General features: G+C 39.4%; 1 protein-coding gene across 1 annotated transcript in view; it reads left to right on the top strand.

The window, feature by feature from the left end:
- The window catches only part of LOC129451970 (plakophilin-4), a 224,146-nt gene that overhangs the window by 138,726 nt on the left and 60,911 nt on the right, over positions 1 to 24,509 (top strand). The window contains exons 12-13 of the mRNA XM_073854829.1: positions 20,489 to 20,702; positions 21,583 to 21,766. Coding sequence (XP_073710930.1) covers positions 20,489 to 20,702; positions 21,583 to 21,766 — 398 coding nt within the window. The remainder of the gene's footprint in view (positions 1 to 20,488; positions 20,703 to 21,582; positions 21,767 to 24,509) is intronic.

Raw genomic sequence — 24,509 nt, 5'->3', positions numbered from 1 at the left:
GATGCTATGACTCCGTTGAACGGAGGAGGTTTCCTCGCAAACTGAAGCCTGTAGCCCTTGGTTACAGTCGAAAGGACCCACGGGTGCGCTGAACACTCTCTCCAAGCCTGCTGAGAACGAGCCAGCGGGTTCTGCTGAACCGAGTCCATAGATGGAGTGCTGGCGCCCTCTAGTGGACAAAGAGAAAATCGTCCGTGCCCTGTGTGACTCAGAGACCGATTTATGTCTTGGTTTATAGTTATTATTGTGTTTTTGTCTCCCTGCGCCCTCGGCATTGAGCCTGGATGCGACAGAGAATTTTTTATTTGCATGGAACCCAGGGGATAAAGTGCTTTGTGACAATACACTTGTGAACTTGTGCCTGTGCTCAACAGACCATGCTTTTCTGGTGGTTGAGAAAACTGCACTGGAACTTGTTGGAACATAGTGTGTCGAGGGGAAACTGAACTGGCCTGAACACAACTCTGAACCATATTCACGCCCAAATTGCACATCTTCCGCTTTTTTGCAGGTGGGGGAACAAATGCTGTGGGCTCGGGAGAGAACATTGCAGAAAACCCTTGGTGCTGCCCGTCTCTCCCCTGCTGAAATTGCGTCCTAGGTATCCCTCCTCTTTTTATAGGAGGGGTTAGAAGACTTAGACTTCGCAGCCGCCGCTGCGAATGACTGTTTTACCCACGGTTTAGCGCTTGGAGCGGCGGGGGGTCGAGCCGTCTGCTCCGTGTTCTGGGGTTTTGTCGTCCTGGACGCATTGAAAAATCTTTTGTCCTGGGTCTGAGGAGTCGGACGCGGAGGAGGAGGACGCGGTGGCCTCTTTCGAGGTAGACATAGGTCAAACGCTTCGCCCTCTTTCTTCTGGAGGTCGCATTTTTGCTTCATCGCCGCAACAGCCGAGCTGAACAGTCCGGAGGGATCCACACGAGCGTCGAGAAAATCCAACTTCTCCTTATCCCCCACGCTCGAGAGGTTTAGCCACAACGACCTCTCGCCTGCAACGGCTAGCGCCATGGTGCGGCCGCAACTTTGCACTGCGCCCCATGAAGTGCGCAAATTGAGATCCGTAATGTTGCAGATCTCTTCCCAGATTGACGGGTTCGGATTGCCGGCGTCCATCTGAGTGCCCAGCTCCTCTAACAAATTGGCTTGATAGGCAGTCAACAATGAAGTGACATTTAGTGCCCGTACCGCTAATCCCGAGGATTTGTACATTTTCTGATACATGGAAGCGGTGAAGCGTTCCATTTTTCCTGGGAGGGAGGGACTAGCAGATGAGAGAGTGGTCCGCCTGTTTGGGTGCAGGTGGTGAGCCACTGACTGCTCGACAGCGGGAGGGTTAGAGAGCCCAAGACCTTCCATCTCACTAACATCGAGAGATGCGTACCCCTTAATGGGCACGCGGTGAGAGAAAGGTTTGTCCCACGATCGCTTCATCTCCCCTACACATGCCGGCAACGCGGGAAGAAGTTGTTTCGCCGGTGGAAGACGAGCGGGGAGTCTTTTGCCGTCGTAGATGTCACGCTTAACTCCCGGATCCCCAGGAGTCACGGGCCAGTCAATCTTAAGCCTGGCTGCTGCACGCTTACAGACCTCCACAATGTCACAGTCAACTACTGTCGACGCTATGTCGCCGCTTTGCGCGCTCGCGGGCCTGGACGCCTGAGCTGTGGACAGGATAGCATCATCTTCCTCGTCATCCGGTTCATCTCGGAGAAGGCGAGCTAACATCTCCTCGTCCTCCTCCTCGTCGTCCCCCTCCACCTCGTCGCCATCCGCCAGTAGTTGGTCGAAAAGCGGCGTAAACTCGGGTGACTCTAAATCCATAATATCCCCCCACGAAGAAAGATCCCGCGGGGAAGAGGGTCGAGCCCCCTTAGCAGATGGAGGGACGGAAGAGAGAACCGGATCCTCCTTGGAAGATGCAACCACCCTGAGACGTCTCTCTAAGATCCTGGCCGGCATTGCACGGCAGTGCACGCAACTCTCCGCATCCGCTAGCGCGGCCTGAGCATGCTTGACACCCATGCACGCGATACACATCGGATGCGAATCCCTGCCCGAGATCATAAATCCACAAGCTGCTGGACACGAGCGTGAGGAAGCAGGTTTCGCATTCTCCGTAGCGGTCTTCAAAGCCGACATGGTGAGTAGAAAGTGATACTAGCTCGCCTTAACGCGTTAGCCAGAATAGGAAACTCAGTAACGAGTAAATATCCAAATAGAACGAACTGCACTGCGTTCGGCAACGTAACCTAGACGGCACGTTAGTGAACTGATAGCAGGTCAGGTGCTGAAGGAAAGTCTTCTCGGAGAAGAGAACAAGAATGCCATTTTCAGGTATCGCAGCTATATATATAGGAAGGGGGTGGATACTTCGTATTGAGCTGTGATTGGTCTGTCCTTCGGACAGACGTGGTGTAATTGGTGCTTACATAGTCTGTCACGCCTGGGGGTGTTTCCCATAGTGAGATACCGAGCGATTGTTTGAAAGAGAACCCCTAGGAAAAAACCCAATGGGAAAAACTCCTAGAAGGACAAAAACCCTTGGGAGGAATTAATATATATTTATAGATATATATATATATATAGATACGGTAGGGATAGGAGGCGGGTAAGCGGATTAAACTGGTTTAGCCGGTGGTCGTTGGTCAGGCATCGGCTGGTCATCCGTTGAAGGACAGCCAGTAGATCAGTGGTGCGATGACCTTCACAGCAACAGGAACTGGGTCTGTTTGTCTCATTGTCCTCGGGGTCGAGGACGAGACAGGGAGACAAAAACAGAGTTCTATTAGCGTAGGGGCCGTTCGCATGTAAAGCAAGTGTCATACATCATAGTGGTTTAAGTCAGCTCGGTTCCAGACAGGCTAACTATTTCGGCAATAGCATATTACCCATATGAGGTATGTGAGTGCTTTGCTCTAGTCTAGACAAAATAACTACTGCGGGAAAAGTACATTTACTGGACATGGTATGCTTTGTTAAAGAAGGATGTCTTAAGTTTAGATTTAAATTGATCGACTGTGTCTGATACTCGAACATTATTTGGTAAATCATTCCAGAGCTTAGGGGCTAAGTATGAAAAGGATCTACCACCTTTAGACACTTTTGAAATTCTAGGGATAATTAAAGGTGGAAAAAAAGGATGTTTGTTTTATACATTTTTGCAATATTACAATATTAAACTGTCTTTACTAAATGATAAAAGACTATAAAAAACAATTGCGCTACTAACCAGAAAAAAATAGTCTAAAGTCAGTGGCGCTATTTTAAGGGCGCATGCTTGACCATAATGTATAGCGTGCACAACGCGCATTGCTTATCTAATCTACACAGATGCAACAGTTATTTTTGCAAATCATTAATTGTTACAATAAAAAATATTAACACATGAGATAAAGGAAACCATTGTGGTGAGCATTGTGGTGATAGTTTTTATGTATTGTGTGTCTGCGTTAAAAAATTCTCATGCAAATAACGATTAAAATATTTTCATAAGTTTGTTGTGTGGCTGTATTACGCTTATTTTATGTAAATAATAATTAAAATGTTTTCATAAGACTTTGGGGTTGGACCTTGCTTGCGTTTCCGATTTCAAAGCCCCCAAACCCTTTCAGCGGTGAGGGTGGACGCAGCGATGTCTGCTGGCGTCAGGTCCTGTGTAGAGACAGATCCACCTCCCGTTACACGGCGTGCCGGATTTATGCTGGCAAGCTTGGGATTCCCCGTCTCCTGACATCATTGTAGCGCTTGCCGCAACGATGGTGAAGCCAGCTAATTAGACAATTGTGGCTTTTTCCTCTCACGCCTGTTTAACCTACGCTGATTTGGGCGGGTTTCTCCCATCCCCATACAAAACAACTTCTTTGTCTTTGACTGCTCTTACAAGAACGTGGGTCTCCTCAGCTGTGAACCGCTCCTGGCGTGTGCCTGGTAAATCAGGGTTCCCACGCGTCCTGGAAAACCTGGAAAACCTGGAAAATGAAAGAACAATTTTCCAGTACTGGAAAACACATAAAAAATGGGGGGAAACGTCAAATGTCCTGGAAACGCTTAAGTTGTCCTGGAAAATTATTTTCCCTCCTGGTAGGATGAACGCAAACGGGTTAAAAATGTTATGCATGAATGTCTGTTTTGACCTGCCTTTAACGTGTAATATTGGGCTGGAGCGCTTTCTTCCTTCATTTCCGCATGTAGCCAGCACACCGCCCCACGTGACACATACCTGCCAATGTACGCGTTTGCGTAGCAAGTGCGCAATTTGACGACATAGTACGCTGGTAGGACTTGCCCCTCTAAACTACGGACATGTGAGTTCTGTGGCAAATATGCACGTGCGGTACTCCTGTCTGACAACACGATTCAGCAGCGTGGTGAAGCAGTTTCAGCTAATCATTGTAGAAAAGCAGAGAATAACAAGTCTACTGAACCTACAACGTAACATTCCCGTCCCTCTCCTCCTCCCCTCTGCCTCAGCACCGCTCTACTCAATGGCACTGCTCTGCCTCACTCTCTGTACCCCATTCCCCATTTGCTGCAGTTGGGCTTAAAAAGGTAGTGTGTGTGTGTGTACGTGTGTGTGTACGTGTGTGTGTACGTGTGTGTGTACGTGTGTGTGTACCTGCCAGCTTTTGGTAAATGTGAACCGTTACACGTAAGGATTCACTGTGAAAGCATTCGAGTCAAAGTCTAAGTGAAAAAATAATGTGTTGTGTACAGTAAGTATAATACATAAAATATAGGGGTGTGACGAGATCTCTTGCGATTAAATATGTATCGCGAAATTAATTATGTCACGAGATTTCTCGGGGAGGTCAAATGCTGGCCGTTTCTTATACAAAATGCTGCATCCAGAGGTTGCATTTGTAGACTGCATACGTCATAAATTAAATGCATTATATTCTGTGTTTTACTGCGTTTGCTTTTTAAATCTTGCTCAATAATAACAGTGACTGTATCATTTCTACTGTAAAGAATTGGACAAATATTAAAGATTTAAATGGACTTAAACGTTGTTTGGCTAAAAGCATCCATTTAAAATTAAAGTAACTGAAGTGGGTCATTTACCGCCCCCTGTAGGCATTTGTTATAGTACATAATTCTGTTTTTTTAGGCTATATAAATGTGTTTACTAGTTTTGATACTTTATTTGGACGAATTATTATTGCATTGTCATTATTATGTAATGTTAAAGGTTATCATTTTATTACCAAAAATATCAAATGACTTCATTATCAATTAGCAAAATAATTGTTAGGGACAGTCCTAGATTAGTTAAAACATTTCAAAATAATGTGATTTCAGTTTCCTATTTATTTATTTTATCATTGAGAATTTCTTAAAAATAAAGTAAAAATCTCGTCTCGTTCTCGTGAACCCAATCTCGTGTCTCGTCTCGTGGATAAAGTGCCTCGTCACACCCCTAATAGAATATGAAAGATATGAAAATGCTAAGGTATGAAAAGTAGGCCTAATTTCAGTAATCAGTCAATATAAGTAGTTTTAGACTTTCAAATTTCTGTTGTCCTTTATAGGCAGGAGTTAGTGACGATGTCAGGAAGACAGAGCAAATTCAAAACTGAGTGGAAGGAAAACCCCCAGTTCAGGGAATGGCTAGAAAAAGTGTCTATGAATAAAATGAATAAAAATTTTAAGCAATCTGGTTAAATGTACAAAATATAAGGTACAATTGTAGAAAATAGCAAAGCTTCTCCAAAGCTTGGGATATATGATATACTTCAGATCCATTTCATACACCAGTAGGCTAAATGGATTTTGCATTTAAACACATTTAGCTTTACAAAAGGTCTATCCATTTCAGCAATATAATTGACAAAACAGTTACAAAGATAGGATAAATCGAAATAATTTGGAGTCAAAAACACATAACTCATCAGTTTATGCTATACCAGATGCGTAATGTGCCTTGGTGCGAGCAGATGCCATTAATTTAGAAGTCCGATAATAGTTAATATTTTCTAACGTTAGTGACTGATTGCGAATACAGCTTGACTGTGAGAGTTTGGATTTTTAAACTGATATCAGCAATGATGATATGATACTATCACTACTACCCAGCCTTAGTTGTGATAACTTGACTCATACTGTAGCAGCTGAAAATGTCCTGAAAATGTCCTGGAAACGTCCTGGAAAATCTTTTCAAGAAAAGAGTGGGAACCCTGTAAATCCGTCATTATAATAGCAATCCGCCATGGAAGGTGCGCCCTTGCGTTTAAAGGGAATGTTGGATAGCGCTCTGATTGGTTTATTTGACTTTACGCCCAAACCACACCTATGAATAATGAACCTACTTCAGACCAACCCCTTATTGATTTGCGCCTGGCGCAAGACTTATTTCTCCCGCCGGGAAAATAGCAACAACGCCCAAGATCCGCTCACAAAGTCACTTGCGCTTTGCACTTGCGTTTCAGATCGTTAAAATAGGGCCCATTATGTTTGTAGCGATTCGGTTCAATAATAAGTATCTCTGTCTTATTGGAGTTTAGCATAAGAAAGTTATGTGCCATCAGTCCCTAATATCACTAATGCAGTCTGTTAGCTTAGAAAACTGGTGGGTTTCGCTAGGATGCGACGAGATGTAAAGCTGGGTATCATCCGCATAGCAGTGAAAACTTATGTTATGTTTCCTGATAATGTCTCCTAGAGGTAACATATATAACGAGAATAGGATAGGGCCTAGAACTGATCCCTGAGGTACGCCGTATTTAACGGGAGAGTAATATGGCTCTTCCTCATTTACATAAACATAGTGATATGGTTAGATACGATCTAAACCAGGCTAACGCCTGACCAGTGATGCCAACATAGTTTTCTAGTCTATTAAGTAAGATTGTGTGATCTATTGTGTCAAAGGCTGCACTAAGGTCTAGTAATATAAGGATTGAGATTTCACCACGATCGGATGTTAATAGGAGGTCATTTGTAACTCTAAGCAGCGCTGTCTCTGTGCTATGGTGGGGTCTGAATCCTGATTGGAACTTTTCATATGTGTTTTTATTCGCTATGAATGTGCATAGCTGGCTTGCCACTACTTTTTCTAATATTTTAGAAAGAAAAGGTAGATTTGAGATTGGTCTAAAGTTATTAAGATCTCCCTGGTCAAGGTTTGGTTTTTTAATGAGCGGTCTAATAACTACTAGTTTGAAAGCTGTTGGAACGTATCCTAATTCTAGAGATGAGTTAACACTCTGGGGTCGGCTGCGGCGCGGGCGCCGCCAACTCTTTATTTTTCAATCACTCCGTAAAGAGACTTAGATAACTCTGCTGATTTTGGACATACAGATATGATTTATACATCATTTAAAACGTTAAAGTGTCTAGTTTTTTTTCTGTCCACTCCCAATAAAAACAGAATGTTGTGCTTTTCGCAAAATTAAGAAAATAAACATGATGCGCGTTTTGTTCTCTCTCCCTCAGTGAAGCCATTTCAGAAACGCGTCAGAAAATTAACTGTAACTTCACACATACATGTCATATAAACAAAAGATAAATGTCTACATAATGCTTGGAATGTCAGCTTTTAAATGATGTAAGTGAGATCGAAAACATATATTGTCATTCGGTGTAAACTGTATGAGAAGTAGGAGAGGGACCGTCTTTCTAATGTTACCTGATTATCTGTAATGAGAAGAGATCGCCACGCCCCCGCGCCATTGAAGTGAATGAGCAGAGACATCCATATGCATTACTTGTGCCTCCTGCAGTCAATGTTTACGCAATCCAGTCCACAACCCAGTCTCTCCATTCCTTGTTGTTTCATCCGATTGCACCAAAACATGACATCTAAATCCTTATTTACTTGCGTACGTTATGTGTGTCAGTATCTCCAGACGCGAGTGTTTTCATTGTTCTTCCGTCAAACATTTCACGTGAGGGGAACACACATAAACAAACACGCGAGTCAGGAAACTCGACGCGGTTTTTGGTACTCTTATAAAATACGCGATTGAAAACAGTACAATCCTTATTTACTTGCGTATGTGTGTCACTATCTCCAGACGCGAGTGTTTTCTTTGTCTTCCGTCAAACAGTTCACGCGATGGGAAACGCATGCACAAACACGCGAGTCAGGAAATCGACGCGGTTTTTGGTATTCTTATAAAATACGCGACTGCAAACAGTACAATCCTTATTTAGTTGCGTCTAAGCATATATCTCCGCACAGCACGTTTATTTAACACAGGATCACTCGCATGTGCACACATAAGTTAATAGGCTTGTTCGACTTAATGCGGCGCCACAAGAACCGGCAGCCGAATGACATCAGAGTTTCGCGAGAGCGATTTAAAAGCAAACTCTTCCATATGATTTCGCGGATCACTCTCGCGGTAGTTTGACGTCACCCGGCTGTCGATCTTTGCAGCGCCGCATGAAGTCGAACAAGCCGACTGCTTTCATGAGCAACACGTGAGGTAATGGCGGCGGCTGTAAACAAACATTGAGCAAGTTTATCATGCTTGTCCCTTGTTGTGTTTCTACTATAATGATATAATGATTACAAAAACACAACTAAGAGTCCAAACAACGATAGGCAGTTGTTCTTTTGAGCTTTTTGCTGCACACAAACCCTGTGTTCACTTTGATTAGGCTACTATGGTTTTTAAAAGGTAACTTATAGCCTACATGTGAAATTAATGTAATATATATATGTATATATATATATATATATATATATATATATATATATATATATATATATATATATATATATATATATATATATATATATATATATATATATATATATATATATATATATATATATATATATATATATATTGTGTGTGTATTTACATTTAAATTGAAAAGTAAACCATCATGGTTTTACTACAGAGAAAGTTACATTCCTGTTGAACATCCCCACAAGGCTCATGTGGCTCATTATGCATACCCTTTTGTTTCTCAGCTGTCAATCACTGATTATTCAGGAGCTTTCCCCGCCTCCACGCATACAGCCTTTCCCAAGCAAAAGTGTCTTAGAAATTCTAAATCAATATCTTGCTTTATGTGAACGAGTAGGCCGAATGATTTTCACATCATTTTGAAGAAAAAACTCTAGACTACTAGATCCTACTGAATGTACATACATGTTGATTATATGATATTGTAGCCCAGTTTGTGCTGAACGCAGTGTTATGAGACTTTTGCCATTAATATGTTTTTAAGCAACTGAAAAAAGCACAAATGTCAGTGCATGTCAAAACTTCCCCAGGGCCCTAAAAACCCCTTAGACCCCAGAGGGTTAAAGATATTTAGAACCGTGTCTGACACTACATGAAATACCTCTTTTAGTAATTTTGTGGGAACGGGGTTTAGTATAAAGGACGATGATTTGGATGACGTTACTAATTTAGAGAGCTCTTCTATTGTAGTAGGTTTAAATGACTCAAGATGTTCGTTTGGTAATCTAGTAGAAAATGTACTATTGGGTAGAGTGGTGGCTGTTTCTATGTTTTCCCTAATAAACATAATTTTGTTAGTAAAGAAGTTCATGAAGTCATCACTGTCGTGTTGGAGTTTATTATTGGTTTCTGTTTGTTCTTTGTTTCTAGTCAGTTTCGCAACTGTGCTAAATAGGAAACGAGGGTTGTTATGATTTTCTTTAATAAGCGTACTGAGATAGGTAGATCTGGCAGTTTTAATAGCCTGTCTGTAGTGTTGAACACTCCCTTTCCATGCTGAACGCCATACCTCTAACTTTGTGCTTTGGCAGTTTCTTTCCATTTTTCTAGCTTCTTTTTTAAGGGCTGCAGTATGATGGTCATACCATGGAGCTGGCGTTTTTTCTTTGATTCTCTTTTTTCTAATGGGAGCAACGGAATCCAACGTGCTAGAGCAGACGTTGTTCAGGTTTTCTATTATAATATTCAGATCTTCACGGTTATCTGTAACATGTTTCATTTGAGACAGGTCTGGAAGAGTGCTAATAAAGCTTTAGTGGTGGAAATTATTGTTCTGGCTAATCTGTAGCATGCTGTAGACTGAGAGGTCCTATCTAGAAGGATTGTGTATGACACAAGGCAATGGTCTGAAACGGCATCGCTCTGGGGTGATATTTCGATGTCATTAATATTGAGTCCGAGTGACAGAATTAAGTCTAATGTGTGATTACGAGTATGCGTGGGCCCTGACACGTTTTGTTTAATGCCGAGAGAGTTTAGAACATCCATAAACGCACATCCTAATGCATCTTTTGGATTATCCACATGGATATTAAAATCACCAACGATAAGAGCTTCATCTACTGTGACTGTAAGCTCTGATAGGAAGTCCGCTATTTCTTTAAGAAAATCTGTGTGGTGGCCCGGAGGCCTATATATGGTAGCTAAAATGAACGAAAGACGTTTGTTGTTGCGATCAGTTATTTCCATATTTAACAGTATTATTTCAAACGAATTAAATTTTAGGTTGGATTTATGGTTTACTTTGAATATTTTATTGTATATTGTAGTTACACCACCCCCTTTTCCTTTTAGACGAGGAACGTGTATATAATAATAGTAGGGCTGTCCTCGACTAAGGATTTACATATTTGAATCAGAATTGTCAAATTTTTTCATAGTCGACCGATAGTCGAATCATCTATGTGTGTGTGCATGGGTTGGAAGGGGGTCAGACCAGGTACAAATTGATAACTTATTTTCTTTCACAAGCAGCACACATAAACAACTTTCTGATAAAGTGACCAAAAACTGTCTTTCAAGTGATGAACGAAGACAAAACTGACGATGCATTTATATATTTTTAAGGTAAAATGTAAGGCAACATTTGTTTAATTATTCCTCATAACATTTTAAAGCCACGTACAGAACATCACACAAAAAACATTTTGATAACTAAACCTAAAAATATAACAAAGGTGATCCTGCCTTGGAAACCTCGGCTAATTCAATGTTTTTATTTAATTTGGAGATTAAGCGCGTCAAAGCAATCATGACCAAAAAAAAAAACAACAAATGAGAAATGACAAATAACTAAGCTTTATATACAATTCAGAAAAACACTGAAATTAATGATTTTATAGACACTACGCGTTATTATTTAGCACATAAATACCTGCATGCTTTCACTTTGATCATCTCCATTCACTTTAGATACAGAAACAACTGATATTATTTATTTCAGGAATCGCATCTCTTTTCTATCATTTGAAAGTGAACACCGACGCGAATATTAAATCACAAGAAAGACAGTCGTTTCAGGCATAAATATAGGTTCGGTGCAGATATTTTCCTTTTCATCACCGAAATTTAAAGAAACGGCTTACCTGTTTTGTAGTTTAACTTTTGACAAGATAACCACTATATTCTAAATACATTTTAAAAACTTATACCAGTCGAAAACATCAGTTTTTTAATGTTTAGTTTGATGAACTTGTAAATATGAGACGAAGCGCACCTAGCACGTTCGGCTAAATTGCATGCGCAAACATGGCCAGCACGCAACAGTGCAAAATCGATACAACAAAAAGCAATCCAAAATGTACAGACTTAAATTAAATCAGAATTTACGTTTATAATAAATACATTTTTTTAATAAAATAAGGTCAGAAGTAACAGTGCAGAACAAATGTGCAAAATGCCTCAAGTGCACGAAAACAAAACACAAGCCAAATAGATAAATCAGATAACCGAGTGATTTGTTAATAAAATAAAACAAAGAAATGATTAAAAGAATGAACGTATAGCCAAAATTGCCAGCTTTTTCTTTTAAATGTAGAAACAAAGAGGCAATGGTTTATTAACATAGGAACCTCTTATGGACGTGTAGCCCGGTCACAGGGGTTGCTGGATTTATTAACGCATTTTAAAAATATTTATTGAAAGCTGATACTTCACATATAATTTGCAGAATTATAATAATATGCTGTATATTAATATATTGGGTTATATGTGATATCAGAGTTGTGCACAGTGCACCCATATACGGCCAAAATTAAAGGATCCTCATTTCATAACACATCTGCGACGATTCGACTGTGAGATTGGTAGTCGAATCAGGCTTCTCCTATCGATGCATCGAATCTTCGACTATTTGGGGTTACCCCTAAATAATAGTCTTGTGGGGTGGATTCGTTTAAACTGGTGTAATCGTCTGCTTTAAGCCAGGTCTCTGTTAAAACCTGATAGCCTGCGCGAGGGCGTGGGTGTACTGAAGAGCTATTTATGTACATAATTTAAATTACTGATAGTTTAAATGTACTTACATTAAACAACTACAGTATACATCATTAAAAAGTGTTTTGATTTAAGATTTAGTTTTTGACCTTTATTTTAATCTGAGAATCCTAGTAACAGTAATTTCTTCATTTTTGTCAGGCGTTATGAAAATGAAAAATGGTACATACCTTTTATTTGAAATATAACCCTCAGCCGCACTCATTGATAAAAATACTCCTCCGTGATCGTCATGAAAGCACTCGATAAAACAACATCCATCGGGGCTTTTAATTTAAAGTATGCATATTTGGAGAAATATTACTTAAATTTTATATGTGTACTTCAAATTTCTGCGGGGGGGGGGGGGGGGGGGGTAATATTTCACTGCAGTCATTCACACTCAGTTTGTTTCATTCATACGTGAAGCCGGAGGACGCTAAAGTCTGAAACTCTCAATATGAAACTTTCATAGAACAAGACGTCAGAGCTCAGCTCCAATAGCATCCAGCTGCAGCCCCGCAGACTCACCTCCGACTAGACACCAGTGGCTGGACACCAGTGGATAGACAGCCTACGTCATTTCCATTTCGCGGCTAATTTCCGTTTTCACCGCTGGATGAACGGCAATTTTATTTCATATTTTCACCTCTGGGTAGACAGCATATTAATTTTATATTTTCACCTCTTGATAGACAGCATATTTATTTTATTTTTTCACCTCTGGATAGACAGCATATTTATTTTATATTTTCACCTCTGGATAGACAGCATATTTATTGTTTTCACCAGACATTCTTTGCAGGCTTAATTGCACACGTCTTTTCCGTATTGTAATTTTACTTTAATGACTTAAAATATGTAATATAAAATCTGTGTGCAAATTGAAATATGATCTTTATCATATCTCTTTACATAAAACAATTCTTAATAATATGCTTAATATTATAACATCAATAATTCATGCAAACTGCATTCACAAGAACCACCTTGAAAATATATATTGTTCAGATCATTTCACTATTTTTTGTGACTTAAATTCAGCCTAGATCAATGGACTATAACGTTTTGTCATTACAACAGACTTGTACATGTTAATTGAGCACAGTTTTTTTTTTTAAATGTAACTGTTTTTAAAATATACGTAGATTCACATGATCAGACAATTTACCAAACAATCCAGATCAAATGAACATTTCGTGTTTTTGCAATATTTATTGGAAATTACACAGTAAAATTAGACAAATCTGACCATCAGAATGAAGATGCAATAGTCAGGCCCGTAGGGTGGTTGTGGGGTCAGATTTTAAGAGAAAATAAAACATGAACAGTTCCAAATAAACTATTGCACACTGTGCACACCACACCTCATTCCTGCCCCCTAAAACTGTCTAGCTAGTTTGTGCATTTGAATTCTGACATGACCGATAAATCATCGTCAGTTTATTATTTTTCTTACCGCTGACATGTGCATGGCGCGTCAAATTTGAAAAGTGAATGACGATACGGAAATGACGTCAGCTGTCCATCCACTGGTGTCCAGCCACTGGTGTCTAGCAAGAAGTGAGTCTGCGGGGCTGCAGCTGGATGCCCCTCCTCAGCTCAGCTGTCAGACGTGAACTTGAGCAGTGACGTGCAACGATCGATCACTGTTTTTATAATAACATGCAAATAAAGTTGTTTTGATGTTTTAAAACCATGGAGACAATAAACACGATTAAGTTTATATATGGTTTGTCTGTATTTTCAACGCTATGTCTGGTATTTTCATAACAGTACTGTATATTATGATGCTATGCTAATCGAGCAAAGCTAACAGCATAAATAGCATAAAATTTTTTATTTTCGGTCTTATTTCATAATCCAAAGCCACGTCAGATCCCGCATGATTGTTTAAGCACTCGACTTTTGATGTTATAATGTGAGTTTTATTATAAATGCTTTTATTTGTAGTGTTTTGATGGTATGCTAAGCTAACGTACTAGCTGTTCTGTAAACATCTGCTGTCTGTAGATATGAGATATGTGTTTCTAGGAATAATTTTGACTGGTAAAGCTTCTTTAATAAACAGAGTGCATCTAAGTTTTGGTCAGTAATTATTTCATTGATAATAGGTTCTTTATTGGTAAGCGATCTAATGTTAAGAAGGCCGAATTTTAACATTTGAGTTTCATCTGTTAATGTATTGTGTTCTAATTTTATGTTAATAAGATTTGTACGAGACGAGGTAAACGGTAATCTGTATTTATTTGTTCGAGGAACAGACACAGTCGAGATGTGTTGGTACTCTGGTAAAAAAGGCTCTATGTGCTGGGATATATGTGATCTTGACATGTCAAGGCAGCTAACAGACTGATGGGTAAGCCGATCAGTCTGTTTCCTGACCTGGGCCCTGGATAGTCAGACAATATCAAAAGTAAGACTATTGGTCAGATTTCTAGAGAGTAAAACACTTCCTTCCGGAGACGGATGGAGGCCATCTCTCTTTAGGAGGTCAGGTCTTCCCCGGAAATGCTTCCAATTGTCAATAAACCCTACATTATGCTGAGGGCACCACTTTGACATCCAGCCATGAAGAGACACTAATCTACTGTAAGTTTCATCCCCCCGGTAGGCGGGGAGGGGACCAGAGCAAATTACATTGTCTGACATTGTTTTTGCAATTTCACACACCTCTTTAATAGTATCTTTGGTGATCTCCGACTGGCGGAGTCGTGTGTCATTCGTGCCAGCGTGAATAACAATCTTAGAAAACTTACGTTTAGCATTAGCCAGCACTTTAAGTTTGGATCTAATGTCAGACGCTCTGGCTCCCGGTATACAATCGACTATGGTCGATTGTATACCGGGAGCCTCAATGCCAACGTTCCTGGGTATAGAATCTCCAATAACCAGGGCCCCTTTAACAGATGTCTCAGCCGGTGTATTGTTGAGTGGAGAAAATCTGTTTGATATTAAAACAGGAACGTGATTTGGATGCCGAATGTGACTATGCCGCCTGACAGTCACCCAGTTAGTCAGCCGCCTTGACTCTGAAGTCGGAACCGAGCCATGTGTATTACACTTAACACTAGGCGCACCCGAAACAGTGTTTGTAACATTAACATTAGCGGTCTTACTGTTCTCAACTAGTGTTCGGATGCGCGCTTTTAGTTCTGCAACCTTCTCCGTCAGCCTTACTACTTCAATACACTTAGCACATGTAAACCGCTCTATTCTGACGGAAGAAGCTAAACTGTACATGTGGCAAGTAGTGCAGGTTACAATGACAAGCGGAGTCTTTCCGTTTTCATGCTGGGTGATGGCGTCTCCGTTTGCACGAACGCAGTCCGTGAAGCTGCATCGAGATGGGTGCTTGCTCGTTGCATGCCTCGGTCGTCTCCGGATGTCTGGATCCAGGGTGATGTGAGGCACGCTGTACCGCCTGGTGCGAAAGCCGGGCCACAACTCCTCCACAGCTTCCCGCTCTGGTGAGGAAAGGTCTGAAAAACATACATCGGATGAGTCCGCCATTAGATCGAAAAGGAAGGCAGATTTACAGTAAACAGACAGTGAGCAAGTGCTAACTTCAGCAGGCACCGTTTGCTGATGCTAGCGGGCTTTATGCTAACACTAGGTGTTTACTAGTGATAGATCGTTTTACTTATTAATACTGTTCAATAATTGTCACGGTAAAGTATTCCTAAGATAAACTAGTATGTTATATTATATAGATAGGAACGAGATATTAAGAAAATAGGATTTAGATAATGAACTCGACGGAGCTCCAATGCACGGAGCAGCGTTGCTCCGTTTGTTGATGCTAGCGGGCTATATGCTAATACTGGGTGTTTACCAGTGATAAATCGTTTCAGTTATTGATACTGTTGAATAATCGTCACGGTAAAGTATTCCTAAGATGAACTAGTAAGTTATATTATATAGATAGGAACAAGATAGTAGGAAAATAGGATTTGTTGCTATATAAAGAGTGAAAGAAATATTGAAAAAGATACAGAAATGTAGGCTGTACATTCAGTTTAATACAATTTATCCTACCCGCAAGAGAAAGAGCAATAGAGACCAACAGAAGAGAAAAATTACAGTTAAACAGGTTAGAGTAGTTCTTGGTTACGCAGATGCCCAAATAGTTAAATTGATGTAATGATGTCTTAAATGGCAATTTTGAAAGAGGGTAAGCTATGGCTGCGGAATTTATAGGCAAAAGTTAATTTTTATGAAGATTCAGTTTATACCCTGAAACCTGCACAAATTTCTTCAGTAGATCTAAAATGTGGGGAATAGATCTGTCTGGCTCAGAGACGAACAGTAAAAGGTCGTCAGCATATAAAGTTTGTGCACATCCATCGAAATAACCAACCCAGGGGTGGTAGAAATTGAGGGAGAGTACAATATTTCAAATAGACGCCTGACATTGTGAAAAGAATGCCTTCCCTTGACAAACCCTGTTTGGTCGGTAGAAATGACTGAAGGCAAAACAGCCTCTAGACGCCTTGCCAGCAATTTAGCCAATAATTTAACATCCGCACATAATAAAGAAATATGTTGCTACAGAAAAGGGGGTCTTTTCCTTTCTTCAATAAAAGTGAAATGGTGGCCTGTCTTAAAGTAGGAGGGAGTATGCCACATTTTAGAGATTTGTTATACATATTTAACAGTAGTGGGGAAAGTTTATCTGTAAATACTTTAAAAAATTCAATAGGAAAGCCATCAGGCCCGGACATTTCCCATTCTGCGTGGAGTGTAGCGCCTCTTTAATTTCGTCTACCATAAAAAGCTCATCCATCCTAGAAGATGTTTTGGGGTCAATGGAAGGAATGTTTAGGGGCCTAAGGAAACTATCCAATTAAGCCTCATCAGATGAACATCAGAAGTGTATAACAAGGTATAAAAATTTCTGAATTGGTCATTAAAATTTGAAGCTCTTTGGAAAGTAAGAAACACCTTGCTCGTTTTAACACGCATCGTTAGTGTCAGGAATGGTGGAGGATGAACCCAAGTGCAGACAGCTCTCAACTCAAAAGACTTTTATTAATGAACAGAAACTCCCTTGAGGGGGTAAACAAGGCAAGAATGAAATAATAACAGGCATGACAAAACTAGACAGACTCCTGACAACATACAAACACAATGATCCGGCAAAGACAAGAGACACAATGGCATATAAATAGGGAAACTAATTAGGGGACAATGACAAACAGGTGAGGAAACTAATCATACATAATTAGGAAACAGGAGGGTAAGGTTAAGACTAAAGACAGGAGAGCACGTGCCACACATAACACATAGGTCACGTGACTCTCCACACAAACACATATACGGGGTGTCAGGATCCTGGCACCAAACAAGACTAAATACACCATGTGAACGAGCCCTTAAACAAACTCTTAAACGTTTTAAGCAAAAATCAAATGAATATGAAACAAAGTAAATAAAAATACTTTTTGCGTGCTAGATTATGCTTATATTGTTGAAAGTTGACGTGGACCGCAGAGAGGGAAAGTGCGGGCCGCAAATGGCCCGTGGGTTTAAGTTTGAGACCACTGTCTTAAACACATTTTCTTACCCGGTTGGCTTTTTCTCTTGTTTTAAGCACACATTCACTTAAATTGTTTTTTTTTTGTCTAAAAACAAATTTTATTTTCTTAGGTCATTTTAGAATTTTTAGATATTTGTACTGAAAGTAGGGATTGGCACGAGTACTCGATTGCTCAAGTACTCGCATGTGGCATCGATGATCGATTACGAAAACGATGATCATGTGGGTTTATGTATTTTTGGTAGTTATGGTAGCATTTGGATGTCTGGTTAGCGCATGTGGTAGTAAAGACTGGGGGATAAAGTCAGCGAACCCGTGCTGCGGCAAACCGCTGATCCTGTGAAGCTGGCCACACCTCACATCACTGAGGCACTATTGTTTAAAAGGATGCCGTGATTTTCAGATTTACAGTCAGTCAGACGTCACAAGTTTAATAGGTTATTATCTCATATTTAAACATCAAATGTCAAGAGATAAGGGCTAGCGATACGAGCATACATCTTAACTGAGAACAGGGAAGAGGACAACATGACACAGCTAATCGCTAAAATTATAGCAAATGACTTAAAGCTGATTTATGTTATTAAGCTTGTGCTTTGACTGGACCAATTTAAAAGTGTGCTGTTTATGGTGCACATGATCCACAACGGGAGTTAAACTTTCAGTACATAACTTAATATTATGTTGAGTGCGTCACATAAAAAGCGCTTCAGTGTGTGTTTATTAACCCTTTAGTTTCACTTCATCACGCAGCTTTTCCTGTTAGAGGTTTCTGTTAAAAATCTTTAATTCATTAATAATCTAGTATGTGTTCATTTTTCTCTCATAGTTTCTTCAAAATTAAGTTTTATTTGAATGTTATTGCCCCCCCCCCCAGTTAATTGACTACTCATTCTTCAGACCTATGGATTAATCAAAATGAAAAAATTAGATAAATGCACATCCCTAACTGAAAGTGCACCTATGGTCACTCCAAGAGTAAGTATGTGTATTTCGTATAATACAGTTTGTTCGTATGGTTAAAACAACACATTTTTTTCCACATACCTTACATTTTTGTAGCTCCAGATTTCACTCTCAGATTTCACTTTCATGCCGATTACCATGTTTGAAAGATTCGCTCACAATGAAATGTTGACAAGAGTTAACTTAAAGGCTGTGAGTCTGAAGCGGGAGGAATTATGTTATTGTCGGTCTTGTCTACATCACCAAGCCCAGGAAGTAAACCGTTGCCTATATTACGTGTGTTTGTTGTAGTCCAAGTAGAGAGATTTACGTTGGAGACGATTACTCGCATCATCGTTTACTTTATGGTATTTACTTTTTGCATATTGTTAACATGTACTAATACACACTTACACACCAAAGGAAATGTAAAAATGTGAACTGGGCCATTGGTGCTCTTGAAAACAAGACAAAAATACTATGTAAGAGAGTATTTTTTGCAGTGTAGTCTCTAGCTTCGCATTAAAAGTTTTTCATACAAACTATGCCCGGTTTCACACTAAACTGCCAATGAAAAAAAACACCATCAAAGACTAAAAATTTGAATCCTCAGTTCATTTATGAGATCAAATTATTAAACACAAGGTTCTGATGTTTGAGTTTCTAACCCCCCAAAGCTCCCAGCAAAAGCATACCTTTATTAAAGCATTCTGTTTTTAGTTTTAGGGAAAAAATATTTTTGTTTAAAATTATACAAAATATGTATACTTAAAATTATACTTAAAATTATAAATATTATAATACTTGTATAATTGTATAGTTGCACTGTCAAAATTTGACACATTTAATTTTTATTGTGTGTGACAAATAATAATCTTGAATCTAAGGGTGTACTCGAATATGTTTGACTGGGGAATGGTTTGTTTAGCTAGTGTGATCTGTACCAGGGTGCAGAGGTGGTCTCCCGCATCGTAAACGACCCCAGATAACAAAGGTGTGTTTGACATCATGCGTGCCCTGTGGACTTATCGATTTATGACATTAAACAACCGCGTGAAAGGTTTTCAAACATGTTATGAGCAGTCTGTTCTGCTTTGATGTTGTGCACTGAATGCTCTGCACAGTGCGAATGATTTCAAACACACATAACAAGTCATATAAACTTACAATTAAGATGAACTCCATTGTGCATATCTTCCAGTTTTCTTTACAACAATCACATCATTTAATGACATAAGCGTACTCTGGTACGGATTATAAAGTGTGGTGTGAGTGCAGACGAGCATAAGTAGGGATGGGGGACAATTGTACTCTGGTACAGTTCGGTCAGGTTAGGATAATGTGAGTAGACCCTAAAGCTTAGTGTAGTAGACTGGGGCAATACTATGTTTTTTTTTCACTGTTGATTTGTCAATTTGTCACAGAGTTTCCTTTTATACATTTATTAGCTAAAGCTGTGTAATGTTTTGCATGTTGAAATACTTTTAGGTAATAGTTTGATTTCCTGAAGAGTAAACAATGTCTCTGTGGCACTATCACCACATTGTGTTTGTTTGAGCAGCCTGATGCCACAACATTTACTTAAATAATTGCATTAGGGTGAGGCAGATGAACTGCTTGTGTATTGTGTTGTGCTATCTGTTGTTTTTCTGTGCTTTTGCTGATTCTATTAATGTAAAGCTGCTTTGAAACAATTAAGTATTGTGAAAAGCGCTATATAAATAAAATTGAATTGAATTGAATCAATGAAAGACTGGGAAAATGATGGGAAACCCGTGGTAAATTGTACTACACCTTTATCATGAATGGCTTTCACAAAATATTTTTTTTCTAGGTATGTTGCCTGGGTGGTATAAAGCACCTGGTGGATTTATTAGATCATAAGGTTCTGGAGGTGCAGCAGCATGCATGCGGAGCTTTGAGAAACCTTGTCTATGGCCGAACCATGGATGACAACAAGATTGCATTGAGAAATGCAGGGGGCATTCCTGCACTGCTTCGTTTGTTGAGGACGACTGTAGACAGTGAAGTACGAGAGCTTGTCACAGGTCAGACAGTTATACATCTGTGTCTGTGTTACATGGGATAGCCTGTCAACAAATAGACATGCGCACACACACAGGGTTTCCCACAGACTTGCAGTTTATTTGTGGCCTCACATCCGCCAGAGGGGATGGGTGAATAGTGGGTAGCTAATACAGTATGCAATCAGTCCGGCCATTTTTAGATGCAGAGCCACAAGCAAAGTTAAAAAAAATTGCATGCACACCATCATGTGAAATGGAGTTCTGCACAGTCAGCATGCACACCTGCCGGCCATGTTATTTTCACCCTGTGCACCAACAGCGGATGTAGCAAGTGTAAAAAGTATAAACCAGGCTTCATGGGAAGCACTGCACACTTCAGATTGTATCTGCAAAAAATGGAATACATTATATCTTTAATCTTTATTTTTGGTCTGTGACTGACCTCTGACATAATGACATGCACAGTTATGCGTATGAATAAACAAGAAAGTTCAAGACAGAGGACATTTTGGATGATACAAAACTTATAATAATAATTAATAAAACAAAACTGTGGCTTAAAAATTATATTTTCACAACTGGTATCCCGACTGGCCCAGTAAAGCATTTACAGTGTACAATGTACAGTGTACATTTGTTTAGTCTTATGTGAGTTTGTGGGTAGCTGACATAAAATTTATGAAAAGCTGATGTTTTGTTATGCTGTCAACTATATTTGTCTCTTTTAATGGTGATGCATGTTTCATTACCACAGAAAATATATAGCGAGGCCATTCCTGTGCTCATCATGGATTAGAAATAGATGTCAAAATGCTATAAAACCCTATAGCCTATTAAACATGTTTGTATGTGTTTTGTGTGTCCAGGAACCATACATTTGAATTGATTTCTCTATGTGTAGGTGTGTTATGGAATCTGTCATCATGCGATTCTCTGAAAAGGACAATTATTCGTGATGCCTTAAGCAGCCTGACCAACACTGTGATTATCCCTCACTCGGGTTGGAACAGCACTGACTTTCACGATGAGGCTAAACTCAAGTTCCACTCCTCGCTTGTGCTCCGCAACACCACCGGCTGCCTCAGGTAATAGCACCAGCTCTATGTCATCTGCAGCAGTTACAGAGCAATATTTCCAGCTTTTATCACTCATTGTGGCATCTCTAGAGCAGGGTTTTTTAAATTGCGGACCATGGTGGGTGAAACACCTTCAAACAGTTTGTTTTATAAAAGGGATTGGTACAGTCCTGGGGCATCATGTATAAAACTTTCCGTAAATTCCATCCTTAAAGTGTGCGTATGCACATAAGGCAGAATTTGCGTACGCACAAAAGTTTTCAGATTTATAAAACCATGCGTACTCCAGAAACTGCGCAAAATTCCATTCATAAATCCCAGTGAGCAGAAGATTTTGCGTACGTGCCTCCCGCCCCCATCTCCTCCCCGAAACAACCATATATGGAGCATACAACCCTTAGTTTTACTGGGCATAATGTGGTCTGCATATCATTTGAATATGGATTGACGTTACAAAACGCAAGGAAAATATCGTTGCTGTCCGATTGAACCCTGCCTTTTCAAAAACAGCTACTTACCCATACGGCAAAAAAGTATATATAATTTATATATATATATTTATATATATAAAATGCATTTTAAAGCATTAAAAATATATTTAGCCCTTCATATGTTTGAATTCAAGGAAATATATTCACGTCGCATTGGAAGAAAAACTTTGTTAGGAACCTGTAAACAAAACAGTTTTAAAAAGGTTAAAATTAGTTTAAACTTAAAAATATACTTTATAAAATTAACTTATTTCGCGTATATTTAAAATATACTTTTGGCCAGAGAAATAATTTTTTTTTGCCTTATGGGTTTTTATGAAATTGTAAAAACAAACACTGGCATTGTCAAAGTTGATACTGGTTTCACATATGGCCAGACAGGTGTCATTATATTCATAACATTTTTAATGGAAAACAAACTCAGAGGGAGATGAAATGTTTTTGACCAGCGGATGGTGGAGATCGTTTCAGGTCATGTTCGTCTTTATCTGAGGGGGCAAGTGCATCAATTATACCATTGAACGTGACTTAATGCATTAAGACTGAATATTATATACCTTATAGACAATAGGCTGCTATAGGCAAGTAGACGAGCCCAGCATATAAATGTTTTGCGTTAAGTGTTTCCCACAGGTGCAGCCAAGGCATTAAGATATATAAAAAAGTTCAGTACAAACTTAAAAAAGCATATTTACAGGTAAGCAGATGAAACCAGAATATGAAAACCAATGAGCTTAAATACTTGTTGGTGTTTTTCTCGCATTGTAAGAACGTCTCTTTATTTTAGGCTAAACTTCAAATGGGCTACGTTATTAAATGTCTTAGTACATCACATTATTTTTCATCATCTTACAGGTAATAAAGTTTATTGTAGCAATGGAGGCACTCGGGTTTGTTTCTGTCATTTATCCTAATAAATATTTTTTTTCAGTTTTGTCTATAATTAGATGATAAAGACTAACAAACTTCTTATAATTCCTCAAATACATGAAACATTAGCATTTAGTGTTTGAGTGAAGAAAATTCTTATTCATATAGTTCATTAAACACGCAGACACGGTCATGACAGATGTGTGTGGCACTCCATTCACTGTAGACGTTTCGTCTTTTCAATACTTTTCATCTGTTAAATATTTGCTACTCAAAGGCAGGTGCGACTGCCTAGATGCAATTTGAGTGCTGATCTTCATGAATGAAACAAGAATATTACAACTAAATGTGTATAAAAACAAGAACAGAGTTTGTGTTCTTTCACTCCGCTCAAAAAGAGTGCGTACGCACAGTGGAGAGCATCCGTACGGTGCCCACTTATTTACGGCAAGTTTATTTTTTATAAATCCCGATATGTCCGTGGAAAATTGCGTACGCATATTTCTTTGCCCATTTTGTGCGTACGCAACGTTTATACATCAGGCCCCTGGTTTGGATGCAGATTTTTCAAAACAGTGTTACAGCTGTGATAAAATACTTATTATAGTTTAAAACAGATTAATGGCAGAGTAGGCAGCTTTAAGTCTAAAAAAGTCTAAAACACTTTTTTTCCAAATTTGTCTTCATAAACCAATACATAAGTAAAATGTAAGTAATCTGAAAAAGAGAGTATACAAATCAAGTGTCTGTAGACCTCTCATGACTGTTTTAAACACAGCTCAATCCACCCCCTCCCTTCTGGGCTTCTTCTAAAGCCACGCCCCCAAAACACATGAACGCGCGACACCGACCGGCTCTGCTGGGAGAAGCATTTACCTGAGACGAGTGGAGAGGAAGGAGCGCGGTGCATGTAGTAACATCATTAACATCATGTCCGAATTACATGTAATAATACATCTAACTTTATCACTATGAATATAAACAAATAGAATGGCTTTTAGTACTCACTATTAAGCTAGCATATCGATACTGGTAAAGTTTAAAATATATTTTGTTTGATTTGGTAACAAACGAGCTAGTTATATTTATAAGACAAAGCTAAACACTGTGATGAAGGTGAATTTCGTGGAAGATTCATAACAAGGTTTTTTGCATGTAAGAATTTTGTGATGAAAGCATTGTTGACTCTGATGAGGAGGATCGTCGACATGGGAAAAAGCCACGCAATATTTACTCTCATTTGATTTCTTTGTTTATTCATTTTTTTGCCTTGTTTGCCTTCGCTGACTGCATATGCAGGTACTGTGAGTTCTGAATGCTCTTTCCCTGCTGTAGTTTTGGTCTTCCTAGTTCCCTTTCAATACGGTTCACTTCGCATTGCGTCAGTTAGC

The sequence above is a fragment of the Misgurnus anguillicaudatus genome, chromosome 17, assembly GCF_027580225.2.
Source record: "Misgurnus anguillicaudatus chromosome 17, ASM2758022v2, whole genome shotgun sequence".
Taxonomy (NCBI): Eukaryota; Metazoa; Chordata; class Actinopteri; order Cypriniformes; family Cobitidae; genus Misgurnus; species Misgurnus anguillicaudatus.
Note: the sequence above shows the minus strand (reverse complement) of the source record. Positions and strands in the feature narration are given on the sequence as shown.